A 22,596-nucleotide genomic window follows, 5' to 3' on the forward strand; every position below is an offset into this window, starting at 1 on the left:
CCGCATTCTGGCGCATGCGTGCTTTAAACTTTACGCCTCGTGCTCTTTTAGACCAGTAGACAGTCGAACCCTTATTTGAAATAGGAACGTTTAAGTGGTTGGTCACTATCTGTACTGGTTAAACAATATTGATTGCCACAAGCTGGTTACTAATTGGTCAGACTATACAAAGATATTTTGTGGTAAATTATGGAGTTGACTCTTTATTACATAATCTACATTAAAAATTAACATCGGACACGATGCTTTTCTTTTTAATAATCATATGCAAGGTGCAGTTCTTACTTTTTCTGAAGCTAAGATTACGGGCAAAGGCAAAACTAATTATCTCCCAGTACGTACGTTAATAAGAATTGGGAAAGTTATTATCCTGAGAAAATCATTAATTTGACAAAATTATATATAATAATAAACTAAATGCACCAGCAGTTTACCACCAAAAATAAGGCACCTAAGTACATAGCACCTCTTGATGTTTATGTTTTTTTAAATTACAAATGTAAGTCGTGTATCAAGCAGCTGTTATCCAACACAAAATGTTAGTCAAACAAACGAGCAAGACAAGCCATCCTATCCAAGACAGCATACTGCTGTCAACACGTTCACATATCAACCGTGGAGTCATAAATGTAGGTGGAAAGAGATAGTTTGTGGTAAACCACATTGTACACCTCATGTTTAACTTTCATTTGTAACGTGACACCTTTTCTACATATGGTGCTAGAACAAATTAAACTGCATTTAAGCGAAAGCATGGCGTACCTAAATGTCATATTACTCTTACCGCTTGATTTGAACGGAGGGATTACATCTAGGCTAAACATTTGAACAAATTAGAGGTGATTCACATAACAATGCCCTGTCCAGTTTGATGCATGTGGTATTCCAAATGGTCCTCGCATACGTTTCTTCTAATGCGCGATCTCGTCATGAACCGGAGCGCGCTCCTCGACAGCAAGGTTCAGGCTCTCGTAGTCAACACAGCTTTCAAGTGCAAGCGGGTCCTATCGTAGTATCGAGTCAGAGGAACTACTCGTCGTTTTCGAGCTTTGAACATCTCCAGTGTAACACACACACACACATTCAGTCGGAACGGATTTAACTCAATAAAATCTTCTGTATGATCGGGGGACACCAAAACGCAGTATGGTCCGGGAAACCAGACATTTATGGGTGGGGAATTTACCAGAAAATGTACGAGAGGAAAAAATTATCGAGCACTTCAAACGGTGAGTGACAATTTTCAGCAAGAGAACATCCAGCAATGTGCTTGCTTCAGACGAGCTGTGATCAAGTGATTGGGAAAAACAAAAGCGAGCCACCAGTGTGTGGTTAAACACCTTAAATGTGTGCTATAACTTTTACAATAACACTGCATTTGAGTTGGCTGGTTTTGACTTGGCTGATTTTGACGCTGGCTAGTTTGTTAGCTTTCGACAGTCGCAGTTGTCGCTAGGTTGCTAATTAGCACGGAGGGTCGCGCACAAGCGCGTTACTTGTGGCTGCACAATTCTGGCTTTCAGTATGGTTTGCAACCCAGAATGTCTCTATCAGAACTTAATGACAATTGTGAAAGTGTCTAGCAGGTAGCGTCCGTATGTTGCTCGATGGCTAAAAATACTGCGAGCAAGTTGAATGAGCTAAATGGAGTCTGTACTAACTTACTAAAGGCATTACATTGGATCTTTGGTGGGTGTTGTTTTGAACCTTCTCGGCTCAGATGTCATGTATGTCAGGCAGGCTGTGACCGTCAGTGGCTATGCAAGTCAAACAATGGAAGCACTTTCAAGACAGCGTCGTCTTGTTACACGACCATTTTCACGACCATACTGCAAATTATGATTACAGTGTGAACATGTGACGAGCGTTCGTACTACTGAACCCATTTGACGTTTACGTTCTTAGACAGAAGTTTGTGCATGCCATTGAAGTGCATGTATACATGCATTATATCTGCATGGTTGTCTTGCATACATTGGTTTGCACATTTTGGGAACGATGTTTTGAGTTCAAGAATTAAGTTAAAAATCTTCCATGTTTACCTTAGTTGCAAGTGCAGCATTGTCAACAACATATAGAGGGGTACAGGATTTTGTCAGATTTGACATGCACTGCTTTAATTCATTCCGAAGCTATTTCTTTGGGTTTGGTGGGTGGTATAGCTGAAATTATATGCAATAACAGTCTGTTAAAACAAAATGATGTTGTTTTGATCTGGTAATAAGGGCTTCAGTCTGAAAAGCAGCAGAGCGAGATTTATCAGATGTGGTCGCAGTACCGTCTATTACACATTTGATATTAGACTAAGGACATTTTATCTCCGATATATATAAATAAACACAATATTTAAATTTGAACACTAATCTTGAAACGTTGTGCCTATTTAGCCAATATTGCGATTAAAATATCCATGCAACAATTACAGGCTGTAGTTTATGAACGTAACACTAGACCTTAACATGATCAAAGCCTATTACTATGCGAGCAAACAGGAGGCAGGATTTGAAAGCATAGCTTTGCCACCATTATGCACAATTTTAACTATAAACATCTATTTATATAATAGGAGTAATTTATTCATTGAGTTTTGACCGCTCTGTTGTCTCAACGGCAGCCTTTTGTTCAAATGCATGTTTATTTAGCTATAGATTTGCATTATCGGTCGCCTTTGGAGCAAACGCTTTGAAGCTTATTCGTGAATAAGTATTTGCAAATCGTCTGCTGCACGTAGGCTCTATTAGATTGATATGTTTATATATTATATTCATTTCCGTAATAAGATACAAGTTCCAGAATTCGTCGTTAGAAATGCGCGCGAGGGTGATGTGGGTACGGTGAGTGACAAAGCTCAGGTCAGTGCAGCAGAGGTGCTTACGGAAGATGGGGAACGGGAGAATGAATAAGCAGTGTGTGAATAGGTTTGTAAAATGGCGACGGTGAGTGTGAGAACTGGTGTGTCAGGCAGCTTCTCACCTAGAGCAGACAGCGGTGGGGTGAGCTGCACCCATTCAATGCCTATTGTTTATTACTCACTTTCATATTTTCACTGATGCTTACCGGGTGTTGTTTTAACCCTGGAGTAAGGCTGTTTTATTGCATATCTTTTGAATGTCGACAGTTTGAACATTGACAACAGATTAATGCATCCGTAAATTCACACGATTATATAAACCCTGTAAGGCATGATTCGTGAGCTCTATAGAAAAAGAGCCCAAAGGTCACAAACATGCCCTGATGAGGTATGGAGCAAATATTTAAGATATATTGTGAGGTTTCACATCTGTTATCCTTAAATGACTGTAGTTATATTGCTTTGTTACCCTTTGGCTGCCTAAGGTATAATGTACAGGCAGCCGGTTGTTATCGCAGAAATAAGCCCTCCCCGACAGTGTGATGAGGAACCGACAGCATGAAGCGGAGGGTCTTGTAGCACACAGAAGGGGCTTATTTCGCGATAACAGCCGGCTGCTTGTACATTATCCCGCTTAATTGCACGGCTACTTGCCACATGAGGAAAAAAACTGGACATCAAATGTGAATTTGAAATATTTTATTAGCTCATTTTTACTGAATGCAGATCTTCCGCGAGGAAAAGCCGTTTACTTTCGGTTTTAAGGTAAGAAACGACGTTCAGATGTCAGGAACAGGCAATCTGGTTTAATCACTTGTAAATATAATGTCACTCACATATGTTATTCAAAGACATATTTATCATTAATTTGTAAAAAAATCTGTCAAAATGATTTGCTTCATCCGGGTTATCGTGTGCTATTAGTTCTGAGCGGTTGTTATCTGGGAACAACGAACCTGCAAATGTCGCGACTGGCCAATCAGAATCAAGCATTTCAACTAGCCGTGCAATAAATCACGTTATTTGCAATACACCAAAACCATAACATTGAGGTCTGATATATGTTTCCTTGTCATAATTATTGGTTAAACTCAAAATAAGTGGAGGCATTGCTGGTATAGTTTATACTGCTCATGGTGTACTACGTGCTTGTGTGATGATACTAAAGGGAGGATGTTTTTATTTGAATAGCCTATTTACATATTGCACAAATGAGTAAGACATTAGTTTTCCCAAGTTTCGTTTTTTATTTGTATAATCTGCCTGCAGATTCTTAGCAGTATGCATAATTTTATTATAATGTACTCAAAGTATCATGTAATGCATGTGTTGCAACCCAATAACTGACTTAAATGTTTGTTTTGCCTTTTTCTTGATAGATATGGACGTGTGGAGAGTGTCAAGGTCCTGCCAAAACGTGGATCGGAGGGTGGAGTGGCTGCCTTTGTGGATTTTGTGGATATTAAGAGTGCTCAGAAAGCACATAATTCCATCAACAAGATGGGAGACAGGGACCTGCGCACCGATTACAATGAGCCAGGAACTATCCCCAGTGCAGCTCGAGGCCTGGATGATAGCCTGTCCATAGCCACTCGTGGGCGGGATGTTTCAGGGTTCACAAGGGGGGCGGGGGGCCCGGTGTATGGGCCCCCTGTGTCACTTCACAGCAGAGAGGGACGCTTTGAACGCAGACTAGACGGGTAAGTGGACATAGTTTTTATGAAGGCAGGACCATTCGTTTCTTGTAACTCATCTCTCCCTCCCAATTATTTCCGTCATTAATTGGGCTAATTTATTGTTTTGGGGGCGGGGGACATGAGGGAAATTAAGTTAACACATGGGAGTGTAGTGATTTAAGCATCACGCTTTGATGGTTGAGGTCTGTCATCACTTGCCGTGTAAAGCAAGCCAATCGAAGTTTGCAAACCATGGTGCGCAGAAATTCATAATAATTACGTAGAGTTTAGCGCGCCTCTGCGTGAATTGGATATTACTGCGATGAGAATCCAGGGCATGTTTTGGATATCAAAATATACCGGGATTTCTGGAGGCGAGAGAGAATTGGTGGCCGTGACTTTACCTGGGATTGCCTTATTCTGGAGTACCGTCCAAGGTGGATTAATGCCTTACTACATGTGGTTTTGTGCTGTTATTGTAACAACATTGCAGTGTTGATCAATTAAAGCGCATTTATTGGTAATTGGATTATTGAAATGGGTGGTTTAGGAGCAGTTCTTTCCCTTCATGATCTGGAAACCTCTGGATGATATTCTCTGGAATCTTAATCACCCTGGATTAATACTACCCATACAAGGATATTCTATAACTACATTGCAGTTTGGGATTATGCATGGTTTTAGGGTTTTGCTAGTAAATACATGGGGGACTTTGCCATTGATCAACGTGGTAGAATGTGACAGAAACGCAGTGAGCAAATCTCTTTATTTATTCATTACTTGTTTCTAAACCATTTAAGTTCATTTTTGCATTTTTTCTAAACTCGAAACAATAAAAGAATGGATTTAAGAAGTATATCGTCTAATTTGGAAAAGTGGACTGATTTTTGGATCGACAAATTAAAGAATGGAGGTGTTGCTGTGGGGCTGAGCATTTCTCAGCTTGGATGTGAAATATCCCTTTGGATTACAAAGCCCCATAATGGATCTAGGACTGACTATGGATACAGTACAGACAAGAAGATATTTCTCTTTCCGCTTATGGACCATTACTACGGCAATGGATTATTGATCTTTTTTCAAACATCAATCAAGATTCCAATGGGATTTGTAAAACAACAAGACAATTCCCATATTGTCAGAGAAGACTCGGATTATTGCATTTCAGCGGTTAGAACATTGGTACCTTGTTTTGGGATGTCTGGAACTATTATAACTTCTTTTTGACATCCTTGAGAATGTGGTTGTACTATAAAAGCATCAGAGATTTTAAGAGAGAAGAGGGATTAAATAACTCTGTGGCACCCCGAAGAGCAATTTTTAAAATGATCTACAAAGACAATTTGTTTCAGAGGACTATTAAAGTTAAGATGTATGAAGACCTACGTTATGGATTTATTAATTTTTGGAACTCAATCTTCAATTCCATGCTGATTTCTGTTCTATAAAATGATGCTTGGATTGCACTTGAATTGGACATTTTACCCTCCTACCTACCTCCATACACTTTTCCTAGATCCAAACAACACTTTTTTTTGGATGCCTGGATACTTTTTGGCTGAACTATTATGTTGGATCCAGAAACATAAGGATTACTTCCGTTGATTTTTTTTTCTTACCATTTTTACATTCTACATTTTTAACCCCCTTTTTTTGCTCACAAAGTTCTGTCTCCCTAAATTGTATTTGGAATTGTAGGTCGAGTTACCGCTGTCTGAAAAGGTTGGTATGTTCTGCCCTGTGTATATTAGCTGTTCTCTAACCCCTAGTATGATCCCCTGTCTTTTCCATCTCCCACTAACAGATGTAGCTGTTAAAACAGGCTGTTTTTAGTAGCTTGTTGGCATTTGAAATAAATTTACCTCACTTTGCTGTCCTTTTCCTGATACTCACTTTCTTTCACACTCCCTGGCTTTTTGCCTCTCTGCTTTACCTAGGTGATTAATTTGAATAGTGTTTGAGTCTTCAAGAAAAAGGTTAAAAGGACGATTAAAGAATACAGAAAAGCTGACCAATCACATAACAGCTCTATGGATTTGAGAGATGGCAAATGAGCTTGGAGTGTTGTGATGCAATGTGTCACCACTGTTTGTCAGTTCTTGTGAAAGTTACAGGAGTGAAATATGTGTATTTTAAAGGTTCATCACAGTCAAGTTACACAGCTGCATTTCCCTAGACCAAAGCTTTTTTTTCTTATTGAATCTAATAGGAATACCTAGGTCAGATTTGTTGAGATACGCTTACTGTTACTCGCTATTAATGACTAACAAAGACATCTTAAAGTTTTAAAGACTTTTGGTCTTTGATGATCTGAAATGACAGTAATGTCAATTTGTATAAGGCAGTAGCCGGGTTTCCATCCAAAGTTGCGAATTTAGCTTATGCGCAAAATTGGAATATCACATAAAACATTTTCGAATAAGCACCGTTTCCATCCAAATAGTCAACCGTCACTTCCTAATAAACTGCCACTAAATATCAGTAAGAAAAGTAAGAGAAGCCACTGAATATAATGATTTTCATATAGAATAATACTTGCGCAAGCAGATGATTACGAAACACAGTAAATGCGGTGCTTTTGTGGAGGCCTGCTGTTTGGGAAACACAGTTGTGACAGTTCTAAGAGGCAATTACAGAAATACTTGACGACTTTGCTCAGGCATTTAAGAATGACCATCAACATTTCTGATGCTGTGTAACAAGATCAGTACTCTGGGTAGTCAGGTTACGCCGTCTCATAGTGCAATTACGTGACTTTTTGGAGGAATTTATTTGGTAAATGTGTTTCCATTTCCCATTATTCGCATTAACCCTTTTTCACAAAAATGAAAAACCACCTCAAGCGAGCGTAAAAACTTTTTGCGAATTAAGGGTTTTTAATTCGGAATTTGGCGTTTCCATCACTCGTTTCTGATGAGAAACTTCAAAATGCGAATAAAACCAGAGTGATGGAAACCCGCTTAATGAGGTTTTATTAAAGCTGTAATCTGTAACTTTTGCACCTCTGTTGCCATCTGTGTTTAAAAAAAAAATTGCAGGTTGCTTTATGTAGACACTTATCTTCACGTGGGTAAAATTGACATTACCACAAAATTGTACCCCACCGCTCAAAAATCATTATAAGCTTACTGTTATGAACCGTTTTCAACACTGATTTTGTACTTTCTCAACTGATTTTTGCTTATTTTTAACTAAATAAAGTTAAGGATTGCAGCTTATATAAATTAATACATAAGGAACATATAAGCAACTGTAGGTTTAAAAATGAAAACTGGCCATTTTAAATTTGTTAGAATGGTTTTAAAATTCATGTTGAACAGGCTATGTTGAAAGCTATTGTAATATAACCAGTGTGCTTAAATAGCTAATACATTAATGGCAAGTTGCTGTGTTGCTAGGCAACTGTACAGTACAACATACAATGATGCACTTTTCTAACTTTTCTTTTATAACCTGACTAAATATTTTATTAAAATGTATGATTATTAATATTTTAATATTAATAATTTACAGGCTAATAGTAGTGTTTAGCCTCGCAGCATCCTCGAAACCAATATTTTAATGATTCGTAAAAATGGTCGTCTGAATTTTGGTATGGAGATAAAGGTTAGCATAGTGATTTTTTTGTAGTTCACAGCACATTGTTTGTTGTTTGCCTTTGGCATGTGATAGCGTCTGGAACCAGAACCGGTAGCATGTGATGTCAGACTTAACAAGTGGATATTTGCTGAAGTCTGAGTTCTATTGAAGTTTAGTAAATAAACAAATCACTTCTATTTAAAATTACTTTCTATTTAAAATCAAATGACTTCATGTTTAAATATGCAAGGATGTTTGAATATAGTATGTTGCAAACTGATAAGAGTAATTTGTTTCTTTTAAGCAGAACTCACCATTCTTAATGCACAATTATCTCTTCACAGTTTTTAAAGTATGAGTAGTTACCTGACTCAAAATGAATTAGAATGAATGCAGTTACTTTGTAATAGTGAACATAAGACTTTTCAAACTAAACCGATGCTAACATAGAAAATAGGATAGCGTTCCCTTATCCTTGGCAGAATAATTTGCCTCAATAATAATTATTCAACCAGAAAAAATGGAGGGTTATTGCAAGAGATATACCGAGTATATATACTGAATAATGAGGTTTTTGTAACCTGTGGTTTTGAGTCAACTCTTTGAAAACCCCATGATTTTGAAATTAAATTATTATTTTTTATTAAATTTAAATTAAATTTATTTTAAATCAAATCACAAAATGAATAAATTGCAAACATGTCAATTATCATAGAAGTAGGTTGTTTGGACCTAAATCTCAAAATTTTGGGCAATGGCTTTGTAGTTGCAATTTCCCTTAACAAAAACAATAGCTATATGTGTTTAGAAAAATAAATAAAAACTCATTTTTGTTGACTAGGAAATGTTTGTCATTAATCTTCATTAATTTTCTCTACCCTGTGTAACTTGGAGTGTGACTGACCATGGCATGCATGACTTTTGTCATGCATAGTTATTCTTCCCTTTTGTTTTTAATATGGATTTAGTTTGAAAAGCAAAATAAAAACAAATTGCATCAAATGCAAAATAAGCAGATTTACAAATAAAGACTGTACTCGCCTGAATTTTTTTTGACGTGGTATCAATATTTGTATTGAGCAGTACAATAAAAGGAAAAATCTATAATCATGCACTTGCAGTCTGTTTTAATTAAATCACCTCTTCAACGCATGTCACTTGATGCTCACATCTATCCGGGACCCATCTAACGAAAATAACATTTGTTTCATTCCTTCCATTTTCCTTTGCCATCCTCCATTCCTTTCCTTGACATGTAGGGCTGCAGATGGTCGGGAGCGCTCTTACGATCACACTGCCTACGGACACCATGAACGCAGCAGCAACAGCAGTAGTTTTGATCGACAACGCCACTATGAGACAGATTATTACAGAGACTCTAGGGACCGGGCCCTCAGTGGAACTAGTGGGAGTGCCAGTTCTGGCAGTGGTAGCATTGGAGGGAGCTCCTCCGGGGCCAGCGCAGGCGGTGGCGGGGCCGTCGCGGGGAGTAGCGGCACAGGTGGAAACAGCAGCAGTGCTGTAGGAGTCGCAAGTGGAGCATCAATACCGGGAGCAATGGTCTATTATAGTTCACGAAGCCGAAGCCCCAGTCGTTTTGAGACTACAGAGACTCGGTACGAGCCCCGTGCCCGGGAATCTTTCACTCTGGCCAGTGTGGTCCATCGGGATTTATACAGGGAGGAAAGAGGCAGACGGGGAGAAAGGACATACCACCACAGTCGCAGTCGATCGCCACACTCTTCGCAATCACACAGTCTGTCACCGCAGAGGCTGGCGAGTCAGGCCGCAAGGCCGGCACATTCCCGCAGCGCATCAGGATCCCGCAGCTGCTCCTCCAGCTCTGACTCGGTCAGCAGCACCAGCAGCAGCGGAAGTGGCAGGTAAGAATTTTGCATGTCATTAGCATATCTGATGCAATACTTGACCTAACGTTTTAACGATTTTTGTCATTTATTTCTTCTTGGCCAGGATTTTACTTGAGTTTAAAGGCGGGGTGTCCAATTTCTCTTAGCCGTTGTTGATGTTCAAATCACCAAAACAAACACACCCCTACCCCCATCTTTTGCTTTCGTCAGCGCTCGACTCGGCTAATGTCCGTCCTGTGCACTGTGCACCTTACTGCTGATTGGCTACAAGGTTTTGGTACTCGGCCCGACTCAGTTGTCACAGAGTTATTCAATTTAAGAGTTGTTTGGGAAAGAGAAGATTCTGTAATTTAATGCAGCTTGGAGAACTGAATTTAGGGAAATTTGGGGAAATTGTAATGTTCAATCATTTATTCAATGAAAATAAAAAAAATGTGTATTGAAGAAAAGTTAATATGGTTTTATATACAGTATACTGTCAATTATAGTTTGTGGATAGAAAATCGGAATCGGCAAAAATCGGAATCGGCAGGTTTCACTTGTAATAAAATCGGAAATCGGAATCGGCAAAAAAAATTGCAATCGGTGCATCTCTAGTAATAACAGTATAATGTATGTACATTATAACAGTAATGTGAGAAAAATGCTGTATTCATAATGGGTCATGTTTTCAGTTTTAAACATATGCATTCACTCAAAAAACATTGTAAAATGTAAACTCTGGTGCTATCAAAGTTGACCTGACCACTGACCAGGCTGATTGTAGCAACATCATCTTTACATGAGTTTGAGGTAGGTGTCCACCCAAACTGGTCACGTTGGTTGCACAAAATTACACAATTCACCTTTAAACACTGAAGCATGTTGATGCTGAAAATCCCACAAGCTTTGGACTTTCAGATCTTGTTTAACCATTGATAACCCCTGTCGTGGCTACATGTAGTGTGATGCTTCTCAGTTGTTAGTCCTTGATCTTTGGACTCAAGCCACATGCTTACATAATGACATGTGATAGCCTTGTGTTCAGTGGTTTTGGTAATCACCTAGGTGTCTGAAACATTTCGTAACCATGGTTACTGATTACAGATTAAGTAGTCAGCAGCATTAAACATGCCTCTGTGTTGTTAGGTTCCCATCATTACTTGCTCTTTGGACCTTTCCTGAAAATTAGATTTATTTAGATGATGTTGGTTGACTTATTATTTATGTTGATTGCACAGAGTGCCAGAAAATTAAAGTGCCTATAAAACTAATCACCATCTTGTAAGTTTTCAGCATTGATCCACATAGTCAGCTTGGCTTTTGTGACACGGTAGTTAAAGGTCTCATGTGTAATTTTTGGAAGATCTATTGACAGAAATGCAATATAATATACATGACTATTAGGGATGCCACAATACTCAATATACAATATACCATTCGGTACGACCTCCATGGTTCAATACGTGTAAGTGAATTGCGGTTTTGCATTTCAATTATTTCTGTGCGCTCAATTACACTCTGAACTGGCTCTGTCCGTGTTTGTCTGTATCTAATAGCGAGTGGTGGTCGGGCTGCCTGGGGCTGCGAGGCTGCCTGCAACACGAGAAGCAATGTGCTGTTGAGAGACGTGGGCTGGCTTTATTGTTTGCCCATTGTACTAAAGTGATAATGTCTGAATTTGGCAAATCAAGAATGTATTTTTACACTGCATACGAAAGCAGCACACTCGCGTTGCTCTCACCCAGCACATGCAGAAAGAGCGTCCACAGCACCATGCCAAAGTCCGTTTAACGAAAGTCATGCCACTGGGCGGCCTTTCGGACAGCTATTTACGTCATAGCAAGAGCGCCTCCAGGCAGCTATTTAGCATTGCATTTCTTCCAATTTATTGCAATCGCAGTGGCACACCTTGGTAATATATTATCTTTGGCTTTTCCCATTGATCGCTGGTGTTTGCAGTGTATGCGCACAGCACGTTTTCTTCCATTACAGCAATCGCAAGTTTTGCATTACGTTATTTTAAATACTCTGATGCATAAAACCTTATTTTGAAAAAGCTTATTTTACTGGCATGTTGATGAACAGTAAACCAAAAACTGCTGTGAGACAGGAATTTGTACAAGTTGATTTTTGCTTAAAGATAATAAAATAAGTAAAGTTAAATAAAGAGAATTTCAGTAAAATAGTTTTTTTTCTTAACTTTTTACTGTTCCTGTCACATAAGCATAGAACAATGAAAAAACACTTTAATGTGCCAAGCCATCAGAACCGAACCAAACCGAAAACCGAGGTTCGTATTGAACTGTGGGTGAGCTGTATTGTTGCATCCCTAATGACTATGTATTCAGAGGTGTATAAAGACCTTACATAATGAAGCGTTATGTTTTTATTACCTTAGAATGAGCTATTTAAATCTATGTATACACTCACCTAAAGGATTATTAGGAACACCATACTAATACGGTGTTTGACCCCCTTTCGCCTTCAGAACTGCCTTAATTCTACGTGGCATTGATTCAACAAGGTGCTGAAAGCATTCTTTAGAAATGTTGGCCCATATTGATAGGATAGCATCTTGCAGTTGATGGAGATTTGTGGGATGCACATCCAGGGCACGAAGCTCCCGTTCCACCACATCCCAAAGATGTTCTATCGGGTTGAGATCTGGTGACTGTGGGGGCCATTCTAGTACAGTGAACTCATTGTCATGTTCAAGAAACCAATTTGAAATGATTCGAGCTTTGTGACATGGTGCATTATCCTGCTGGAAGTAGCCATTAGAGGATGGGTACATGGTGGTCATAAAGGGATGGACATGGTCAGAAACAATGCTCAGGTAGGCCGTGGCATTTAAACGATGCCCAATTGGCACTAAGGGGCCTAAAGTGTGCCAAGAAAACATCCCCCACACCATTACACCACCACCACCAGCCTGCACAGTGGTAACAAGGCATGATGGATCCATGTTCTCATTCTGTTTACGCCAAATTCTGACTCTACCATTTGAATGTCTCAACAGAAATCGAGACTCATCAGACCAGGCAACATTTTTCCAGTCTTCAACTGTCCAATTTTGGTGAGCTCGTGCAAATTGTAGCCTCTTTTTCCTATTTGTAGTGGAGATGAGTGGTACCCGGTGGGGTCTTCTGCTGTTGTAGCCCATCTGCCTCAAGGTTGTGCGTGTTGTGGCTTCACAAATGCTTTGCTGCATACCTCGGTTGTAACGAGTGGTTATTTCAGTCAAAGTTGCTCTTCTATCAGCTTGAATCAGTCGGCCCATTCTCCTCTGACCTCTAGCATCAACAAGGCATTTTCGCCCACAGGACTGCCGCATACTGGATGTTTTTCCCTTTTCACACCATTCTTTGTAAACCCTAGAAATGGTTGTGCGTGAAAATCCCAGTAACTGAGCAGATTGTGAAATACTCAGACCGGCCCGTCTGGCACCAACAACCATGCCACGCTCAAAATTGCTTAAATCACCTTTCTTTCCCATTCTGACATTCAGTTTGGAGTTCAGGAGATTGTCTTGACCAGGACCACACCCCTAAATGCATTGAAGCAACTGCCATGTGATTGGTTGATTAGATAATTGCATTAATGAGAAATTGAACAGGTGTTCCTAATAATCCTTTAGGTGAGTGTATATAGCACGTATCTACTTGCATGGAATGTTGTTGCCATGTCTGCATTTTGTTTCTACAGCAGCCTAAACTGGACAAACCGTTCTTCAGAACGCGTTTTGTAAATACGTTATCTCATTCGGGAAAGAAGCAAAAATGCCTCCATAGTGCTTCGAAAGGGAGGGTTGAAGTAAGCAGTCGCTTGCAATTGGCAACCTCACTGGTAGATGCCACTGAAAACCACACAAAGGTCCTATAAAGATTGGGTAACACTCTGGTTTCTGCCAATCTCATATTAATCTTGAGTGCCTATACATTGCATACGTTGTATCTTCGAAGAGCATTTAGTTTGATCTATAAATTTGATCTGAATTTATAAAAGAGATACAGCTGTACAATTATTTCTGGAAAAACACGAGCTGCTGGAGGCAGGCAGTGGGACGGAACTACAGCACGAGCACACAACACGTCATCGCATTAATCCCTTCGTGTTTTTTATAATATGCACGTACATGCTGATTGCCAACAAAGAACAAACATATGACTCATTTTGACTTACCGCGTGCAGTTCATGTCCGGCATCTTTTAGCACTGGGACCGCGCCATCTTATCAGTTTCAAACTATCTCCAAATCCAGGGTTACATCCATCACTGAAATGCCGTGAACAAACAGACACACCTAAACTTCACTATCGCAATAGTAATGAGCTGCAGCTGCAGGCCCACAATGCAGCCAATATTAATGCAGTGCAGACAATCTCGATGGTAAGTGGGTCTTGCTCGTCGGTTGGCGCGTGGGCAGGTTCTTTCTATCGCCTTGCCATGCTTTTCTGGGAGAATTGCCCAATAAAATGAATAGGATCCTTGTTACGAAACAGGGATCCAGACTTTTAAAAAACTTTCCGAATCAAGTTGGAGTGCTGGGGGAGTGTATCAAGCACAGAAATACTACGTCAACTTGTTTTTTAACAAGTTGACCATGTTAAGCATGAGAAGCCTGCACTGCACGTTCAACAGTGTAAAGAAGTCAGAATGCATGACATAGCATGTTATCCTGCCTTTAATAACACAAAATAGTAGTTCGCAGAAGGATTAACCTATTTAAAATCAATAGTAGATCTGACTTTGTCAGCGATTACAGTGTTGAGCCTGTCTGAGCTATAGGTCTTCAGGGAGGACCCGGGACCCAAATGTATTACTTCGGGTCTGTTTAACATCGTGTGTAATACCCGAGTCGATCGGAGAACACAGCCGTGATCAGTGTCAGTCAGCACTGTGTGTGCGTGTGTTTAGTAACGTGCATCTCGTAAAATTAGGACGAGAAAAGTGCGAGTCTGGAAAATAGGGGAAAAACACGAGCATCCTCAGCCGTCAGCAGCAAAACTCTGCCGCAGAATTACTGCATGCAGGCTGTGATCATGGTTGCCTTCATGAGTGATGTGGGAAAAGCGCTTATTCCACTTTTTCCTCATGTTTATAATAATATGAATGAACCATCTTGTTATATCTAAAACTTTTGGTCAGACTCTGCTCAGAGATGATAGCAAACAAGTGCTGCTAATGTCCGTGGCCATGTATGGCACTAAATGAGCAATCATTATTGTAGTTCAACTGAGCAAACAGTCAAAGTTTTATTTTACTTGACTCGAAAGAGAAAAACAACGCAAATGTGCAAAGTTGCTGTCATTCGTCACCGTGACAGCAAGCAGACTTTTGAAGCTGGAATAATGAATGGAATTAAACATGTTTGTTCAATTGGCGAGCGAGGAATAACGTGAATGAAATGAAGGAGGATTGCATCACAGTCAGGGAGGCAGAAGGCCAATACAGTAGGTTTTATTTTCGTAACTTGTTTACGGACTGAATTTGCTGTGGAGTATGTGCCGACCAGGTCGAGTTAGGTCCAGCCGGGTTCGGGTCCAGCTTTAAAATAATATTCGGGTCTGTGTCAGGTTCGAGTTGTAAATGCATGATTTTTCTCGGTTCCGCACGGGTCTGAGTCCAACTTTAAAATAATTAGACGAGTCGGGGTCGGACCTCTGTAGCACATTCACGTGTTTCTTCGGGTTCGGGTACACATTTTTGGACCCGTGAAGACCTCTAGTTTTAGCATCTACTGCAGATTATCGCTTACCTGCTGGTGTACACATGATTGACTGTGTAATTTCTCCTGAAGGAGTTCACACAGTGTTCTGTTCTGCCTATTCTTCCTTGAAAAACTCCTTGAGGTTTCATTGAGATGTTGAGGTGTCAGCCTTTTTCTGTCCACCCGTGCATTCGTAGTTTAGCTGAGATCTGGGTCTCTGTTTTTTTTGCGTCGGAGGTCCGGACAATACTTTTTTAAATAAATAATGTTAAATCAATAAATCTAATGTTTTATCAGGCCATTTACTTTATATTCTGATAGCCACAGTCTGTATGAAACATAGAAGGTCTGGTAACTGAGAAAATGTGTTGTAGGCCCTGGTGCTGAAGCGAAGTCCCAGTGGTCTATTTTAATATTTAAAAAAAACTACTGACAACAAAATGTAACAATTGAAATAAATATATCATGATTAGGAGTACTTACAAAGTTACTAACAGCCTTTCCAGCGTTACAGAAAAAGTGTCCATTTATTTACCTGCTCTTGGTGCCTGCAGGTCTTTATATGCGACGTGTCTTTGGCGGGAGAAGCAGCGCTCACGGAGCGGAAATGGTTAAAATGAAGCGCGTTTGGCGCTAAATAAAGATATTAGAGGATATGGCGGCAAAATATAATCAACATAAATGTCCCTGAGTGCGCGTGATGTGTACATCTCAGTTATGTACACGCGCCGCTCAATTTAAACCACAGAAATAGTTGCGGTCCGGATGGAACGAAGGATAAACTGGGTGAAAACCTGTCATCCGGTGGTAACTGGGCTGTTGCTTGTCAGGGGCAGGGCATGCGTATTTTCACCACCCTGGGAGCGTTTAAAAACACAATTTCTTTATCTGCTTTTCAGGTGGTTGATGCGACTTATTTTCCAACACGCGCACGCTGTCCGCTGGTGAAAGTGTGCTTACCTGTGTATGTGTGCGCACGTGTCTGTGTGTGTGTGTGCGGCTGTGCGCGCTTCGGGTCGGAACTCGATACAGAGAGCAGAGGAGAATTGTAAAGGCGCGACCACGTAGAAACAGAAATGACATACCGCCATGTAAACAAGATAAATAACATAATGCTATTTAGTTTGTTTAGTACGAGAACAAGGTATAGACATGTTATATAGGAAAGGTAACCTTAATGACTTCTCTTGTGATCTAACCCTACATAAAAAATGAATTTAACTTGACCTTCAAGGGTGGCGGGAGGTGCAGGATGGGCGGGGCGCCCCCCTAAGGTAACGGTAGGGCAGTGGTTCCCAATCTGGGGAACGCGCACGCCAGGTGACGGAGGGGGTACATGAACAAAATCCTGAAATCTACGGTTTACTTAATTATAACGCACCTGACAATCAAGGCATGTTTTTCTCACGAGCTGAATATAAAGACGTGCTCCCTCTAGTGTACACACAGCAAAAAAGTAGTCACGTAGCGCCATAAAAGGTCAAATTCAAGACATCCAATCAAAAAATATGCGTCCACTCATGCGTAAGCGCACGTCTTGACGTACCGCATGTGACTTCGCACAAAAATGACTGACAGACTTCTGGATAGCTTTGCATGCAGAGTATCCTGCCTTAGCCGATCGCGCTTTGAAAACATTACTGCCCTTCTCCACAACGTATCTTTGCGAGAGTGGGTTTTCAGCACTTGCCCACATAAAGAACAAATATCGACACAGACTCTGCATAGAGAATGATTTGAGACTCAGACTTTCTCCGATACAACCAAACATCACAGAGTTATGCAAGTCATTTCAAGCACATCCATCTCATTAAGCAGTGAGTCATTTATTTATATCTGAGTCATATATCATTTATTGTTTGATAAAAGAAAATTACATGTATTTAAAATGCAAATAAAAAAATGTTTGTCCACAATTGTTACTGTAAGAAAGGGGGTACGCAGAATGATGTTAAGTCCCTGGGGGGGTACGCCATTGTAAAAAGTTTGGGAACCACTGTGGTAGGGGAAACACTGATAATAGTGCTATGAAAAAATCGATCTGTGCTAAGAATAATAAGAATAGGTGCATTAGACAGAGCTGCGCGTTTGTGTGAATTGCGTTTGTCGTGGTTGTGCTTGCATGACATTAGTCAATGGCGCATTGAGTCCATATAAGTAGATGTGGACGTGGAATCCTGTTAGTTAAATGTCTCTTCTGGCTGTTTTGTGTGCTGAGGTGCACAGATTAACATACTACACGAGTGATGGTCAAGGATTTGTCTGCGTCTGCACTGTATGTGGATATAAACACATGAACGTCATCTCCAGAGCTGCTCTGAGAGTTTATTTTGCAAGCATTTTACAGTTTGAAAACAGCTTTCATTAAGCACACACTAAAACTTGAGCGTCTTCCCGATGACCCGTCAAAATAAAAGTCCCGTTAACTTGAACACTTAGACGAAAAAATACTGTAGTATTTGCTAAATTAAATTGTAGTAAACTTATAGTAAATTGACAAACTGTAGTAAACACTGTAGTATACTATAGTAAGGTTCAAAAACACTATAGTATCTAGGAATTTTGCTGCAGTTTACTCTTGTAAATATCACTGTAGTATACCACAGTAATTTATGTGGACAAATATACCTCTATTGTATTGTAAAAAAATAAACAAATTTAGGTAAACTAAAAATTATTTGGCCCTAATTTATCCATCGGTGTGTTACATCAATGTCATTTGTCAGTTAGTGATGAACTGCACTTTCATATTTTTTTAATGATGACAACAAACGGTTTATACTTGCGCTACAACTGTTTGGCCTCTGTAGCACCAGAGGTATGTGCAAAAAAAATTAAGGTACAGCCCTGACACTAACAATAATTACTGCTTGCCTTGTTCTCAATCATGGAGAGTATTAAAAAATGTAGGTGGCCGCAGCGGACACTATGTAAAACGCTTCTAAGCAAACTTGATCAATCAGGATACGAAACAATTATATTGATACTTCAAATGAAATATGTATTTTTTTTCTTCGGACAAGTACTCGGACAAGTGACTGACAAATTTAGTCACAGTTTAATCTGATGCCTGAAAAGCTCAGTAGACCATTGAACCTTTTTTCAGCTGATTTTAGACTCCCTCATTTGCCCTCTGGAAAACTGTAGCGGGGATGTCATGTGACATTTCTCTTGACGTTCTTCCATAAAAGTGACTGATGAGGTACCCAGGCAACTGTTGCCATATGGACAACGGTATCTCCAATCACTGCCAGGGAAACATCTACTCCTTCAGTCATTGGTCTCATGATGGCCTCCCTCACCAGTCTCCTCTTTGCAGTCACCCAGTTTTTGAGGGTGTCCAGCTCTATCTGTATTTACAGTTGTCATGTTCTTATAACCAAGAATATTGTATGTATGTGTTGTGTGTGCTTTAACAGCTCTGGTCAGGAATGGCTCCCATCAAGAATCACTTTATTTGAGCATAAAATGTGACTTTAAATGTCGGCTTGGAACAGAAGTTACAATAGTTTATCTTTCCTATTGTGATGTTGATCTAGGGCTTTGATAGTCTCCTTGACAACCGTGCCATCACGGTGATGAAGTGTAAAAGTGTAATAATAGTAACGATAAGAATTGCAACTCATTGTTTAAAAACTAGTCTTGTCCGATGATGGCTTTAGTTGATATTTAATTAAACATTGTCCGTTTTGTTATTGTGTGTATTGTGTGAGATATAGAAAACATCTGTTTTACTGACACAGGTTTACAGAGCAAATGAACAAATCTAATCTTGCCTGAATAGGAATGTGAATTATTTTCTTCAAAACAGTTGTACGCATTTATTGCTTCAAATACTGTAACTAAAGGTACATTTCTTGATCCACTTGCTGTTGTACTGTTATTAGGTATTATATGAGGCTTTTTGCTGCTTTGAACAGCAACCGTTCCTCAGGGGTGACTATGGTTCACATACCAATGTTTACCAATTTTAAATAATTAGTGTTTTTGTTAATGTTTTTTTAGTTGTTTTATTAGTTAAATTGTTCTAATGTTATTTTTTGAATGTTAATTTCAGAGGACATTTCCTATATGGTGGTATTGTGTGCTTTGAGAAGCAAATACTGTGGGGGAATTTTAAGAAACAACGGCTGGTGTATTTTCACACTGCCCACTTGAACTCCCCCCATCCCCGTGAGATCTAGTTGGAACTGGAAATTTCTAGCCACTGCTGGCTCCTTGCCCACTCCCATAGGCCAGCCCCTATCAGCAGCACTGAGAGTGAGAGCGAGTGAGAAAAGAGGGCAGTGCAAAGATGTAAACAGACAAAAGGAAAGCAGTGTATATGACTGAATCATAGTCGAGAAAGAAGTGTCCACTGTAATGTCATGTCCAAACCGTTCATGTAGTTAGGAATTCACAAATACATGTCAGAATGGTTTTAGAAAAAAGAATAAACTGTTGAAATAAACATACTATTGATTAAACCATAAATAACGTACAATTGAAACGATTTGTCTCTTAGAATCTGAATAAATTTAAAATGTTTTTTTGGCCATTATTTAGGTAATTTGTTCTTGGAAAGAACTAGCCTCCATATAGTATTATTAGTATTTAGCCTGATATCGGCGAGTGTGTTGGATAGCTTGCATGTCTCTTTTGTGACTGAGAAGAATTTGTTTGATAAAATTATTAGAAAGTCCGAAAAAGATTGTATATTCTCACGATTGCTGACAGGCAGTGTTTTGTTTGCCAATAGCGCCTCCTGGGGGTGGGGAAATAAAGTACAGTTGAATTTAATCTGTATGCAGATGTTCATTAATGATTAGAAACATAAATTGCTTGGTTAGCAGTGGAATATTATGTTGTATATAATAAAATTGCAAATATAATTTTATTTCAAATAAGTGAAGTTGTTTACATAGATTGTACGAATATATTATGTTGAATTGTATTATTATTAATCATCATTTATTATTTTTGATGATAATACAGTAGTACTGAAGTATTGCCATCGTATTTATATGGTACTTAAAGATTTTTCAAGTTTTTTGTTTTGTTTTGTTTTGTTTTACTCTGACAGCAGTGATTCGAGCAGCAGCTCCAGTGATCAATCCCCAGCTCGTTCTGTGCAGTCTGCAGCTGTGCCTGCTCCTGCTCAACCCCTACCTTCACTGGACAAAGACGAACCTCGCAAAAGCTTCGGCATCAAAGTGCAAAATCTTCCTGTGCGCTCAACAGGTGAGAACAGTATTTCTGATTTCATTCATCTTGTAAGAACATCCCCTTATGAAAGCATAAATAAATGTCAATTTGGTCTAAACTAATCAAATTATTTTCAGATACAAGTCTGAAGGATGGTCTTTTCCATGAATTTAAGAAGCATGGCAAAGTGACGTCAGTTCAGATACATGGTGCCACTGAGGACCGATATGGATTAGTGTTCTTTCGCCAGAAAGAGGACCAAGAGAAAGCCCTGAGCGCATCTAATGGGAAGCTATTTTTTGGGATGCAAATTGATGTCACTGGTTGGAATGGCCCAGGTTGGTTTCCCTTGTTTTGTACAGAGTCTTTGTTTTTGTTGTGGTTTAAAGGTAACAGTGGACCAATCTTGGTTCTCTAATCTATTGTTCAATAGAAACAGAGAGTGAGAATGAGTTTCGGCCTTTGGATGAACGTATAGACGAGTTTCACCCCAAAGCTACAAGGACATTATTCATTGGAAATTTGGAGAAAACGACAACCTATCATGACCTGCTTAACATATTTCAGCGTTTTGGAGAGATTGTTGTAAGTAGACATTAGAAAATATCTGTGTTTGAAAAGCGTGCATGATTTTGGGAAAAATGCAAAAAATTGTATATTGCTTATTGGTGGATATTTTATCTTTTACTAGGATATTGATATAAAAAAGGTAAATGGCTCCCCCCAGTATGCCTTTCTCCAGTATTGTGACATAGCAAGTGTCTGCAAAGCAATCAAAAAAATGGATGGTGAATACCTTGGCAACAACAGGCTAAAGGTGAGGATAAGATTAAATTAATAAAATAATTTCCTGAAACTAATAGCAGAACTTAATTAAGTTAAATCTTATTAGAAACAATTACTGTAACAGTGCATTGACTGATGACTGTAAAATTGATCATTTTAAAGTTCTGCTAATTACAGTTAGAACTTTTTTATATTGCTTTTGAATGACTTAATGTGATTTTTTTTCTCATCTGCAGCTTGGATTTGGTAAGAGTATGCCTACTACATGTGTATGGTTGGATGGCTTGGCATCAAATATTACCGAACAGTATCTCACAAGACATTTTTGCCGTTATGGACATGTTATAAAGGTACTCATCCTGTCAATAATGTTCAATTTCTGTTTTTGTGTTAAGCTTGGTAACTCGTTATAGCACTTCTTCTATTGCTACCTCTATGACTTAACGCTTCATTGATTCCTCGCCACTTGCTTTGGATAAAAGCGTCTGCTAAATGTAAATGTAAATGCTTATGTTCTATACTTTCATTTAATCACTTTCATGAATAATCTCAATGTGCAATTTTCTAAATTTAAATGTATTTATCAGGTTGTGTTTGACCGACTGAAGGGGATGGCCCTCATCTTATACAATAATGTAGAGTATGCGCAGGCTGCTGTCAAGGAAACAAAAGGTTGGAAAATTGGAGGAAATAAAATAAAGGTCTGTAAAACAATATTAATAGTACAATAGTATCATTGCAATTTTGAATGACAGAACAAGCTGACTATTTTTATTAAATTGTTAAAATTACTTGTTTGTAGGTTGATTTTGCCAACCAGGAGAGCCAGATGGCTTTCTACCGTTCAATGCAGGCATCTGGACAGGATATAAGAGATTTCTATGAAATCATTTCTGAACGACGGTAAGTTCTATGTAAACACATTCATCGTATGGTATCATGGATGTCTTGATCCACTCTT

General features: G+C 39.2%; 1 protein-coding gene across 3 annotated transcripts in view; it reads left to right on the plus strand.

The window, feature by feature from the left end:
• The first annotated feature begins 850 nt into the window (after positions 1-850).
• spen (spen family transcriptional repressor) overlaps positions 851-22,596 on the plus strand; it is a 32,458-nt gene continuing 10,712 nt past the window's right edge. The window contains exons 1-10 of one of the 3 annotated variants that reach the window (XM_057363097.1): positions 851-1,229; positions 4,231-4,551; positions 9,366-9,989; positions 20,731-20,885; positions 20,987-21,187; positions 21,283-21,434; positions 21,541-21,666; positions 21,872-21,985; positions 22,223-22,336; positions 22,438-22,538. In XM_057363097.1, the coding sequence (XP_057219080.1) occupies positions 1,147-1,229; positions 4,231-4,551; positions 9,366-9,989; positions 20,731-20,885; positions 20,987-21,187; positions 21,283-21,434; positions 21,541-21,666; positions 21,872-21,985; positions 22,223-22,336; positions 22,438-22,538 (1,991 nt within the window). In that variant the 5' untranslated portion in view covers positions 851-1,146. Of the gene's footprint in view, positions 1,230-4,230; positions 4,552-6,061; positions 6,250-9,365; positions 9,990-20,727; positions 20,886-20,986; positions 21,188-21,282; positions 21,435-21,540; positions 21,667-21,871; positions 21,986-22,222; positions 22,337-22,437; positions 22,539-22,596 lie in introns of those variants that run through there. The other 2 variants (XM_057363096.1, XM_057363098.1) reach the window with 2 other exon arrangements.

This window comes from Triplophysa rosa, linkage group LG21, assembly GCF_024868665.1.
Source record: "Triplophysa rosa linkage group LG21, Trosa_1v2, whole genome shotgun sequence".
Lineage (NCBI taxonomy): Eukaryota > Metazoa > Chordata > Actinopteri > Cypriniformes > Nemacheilidae > Triplophysa > Triplophysa rosa.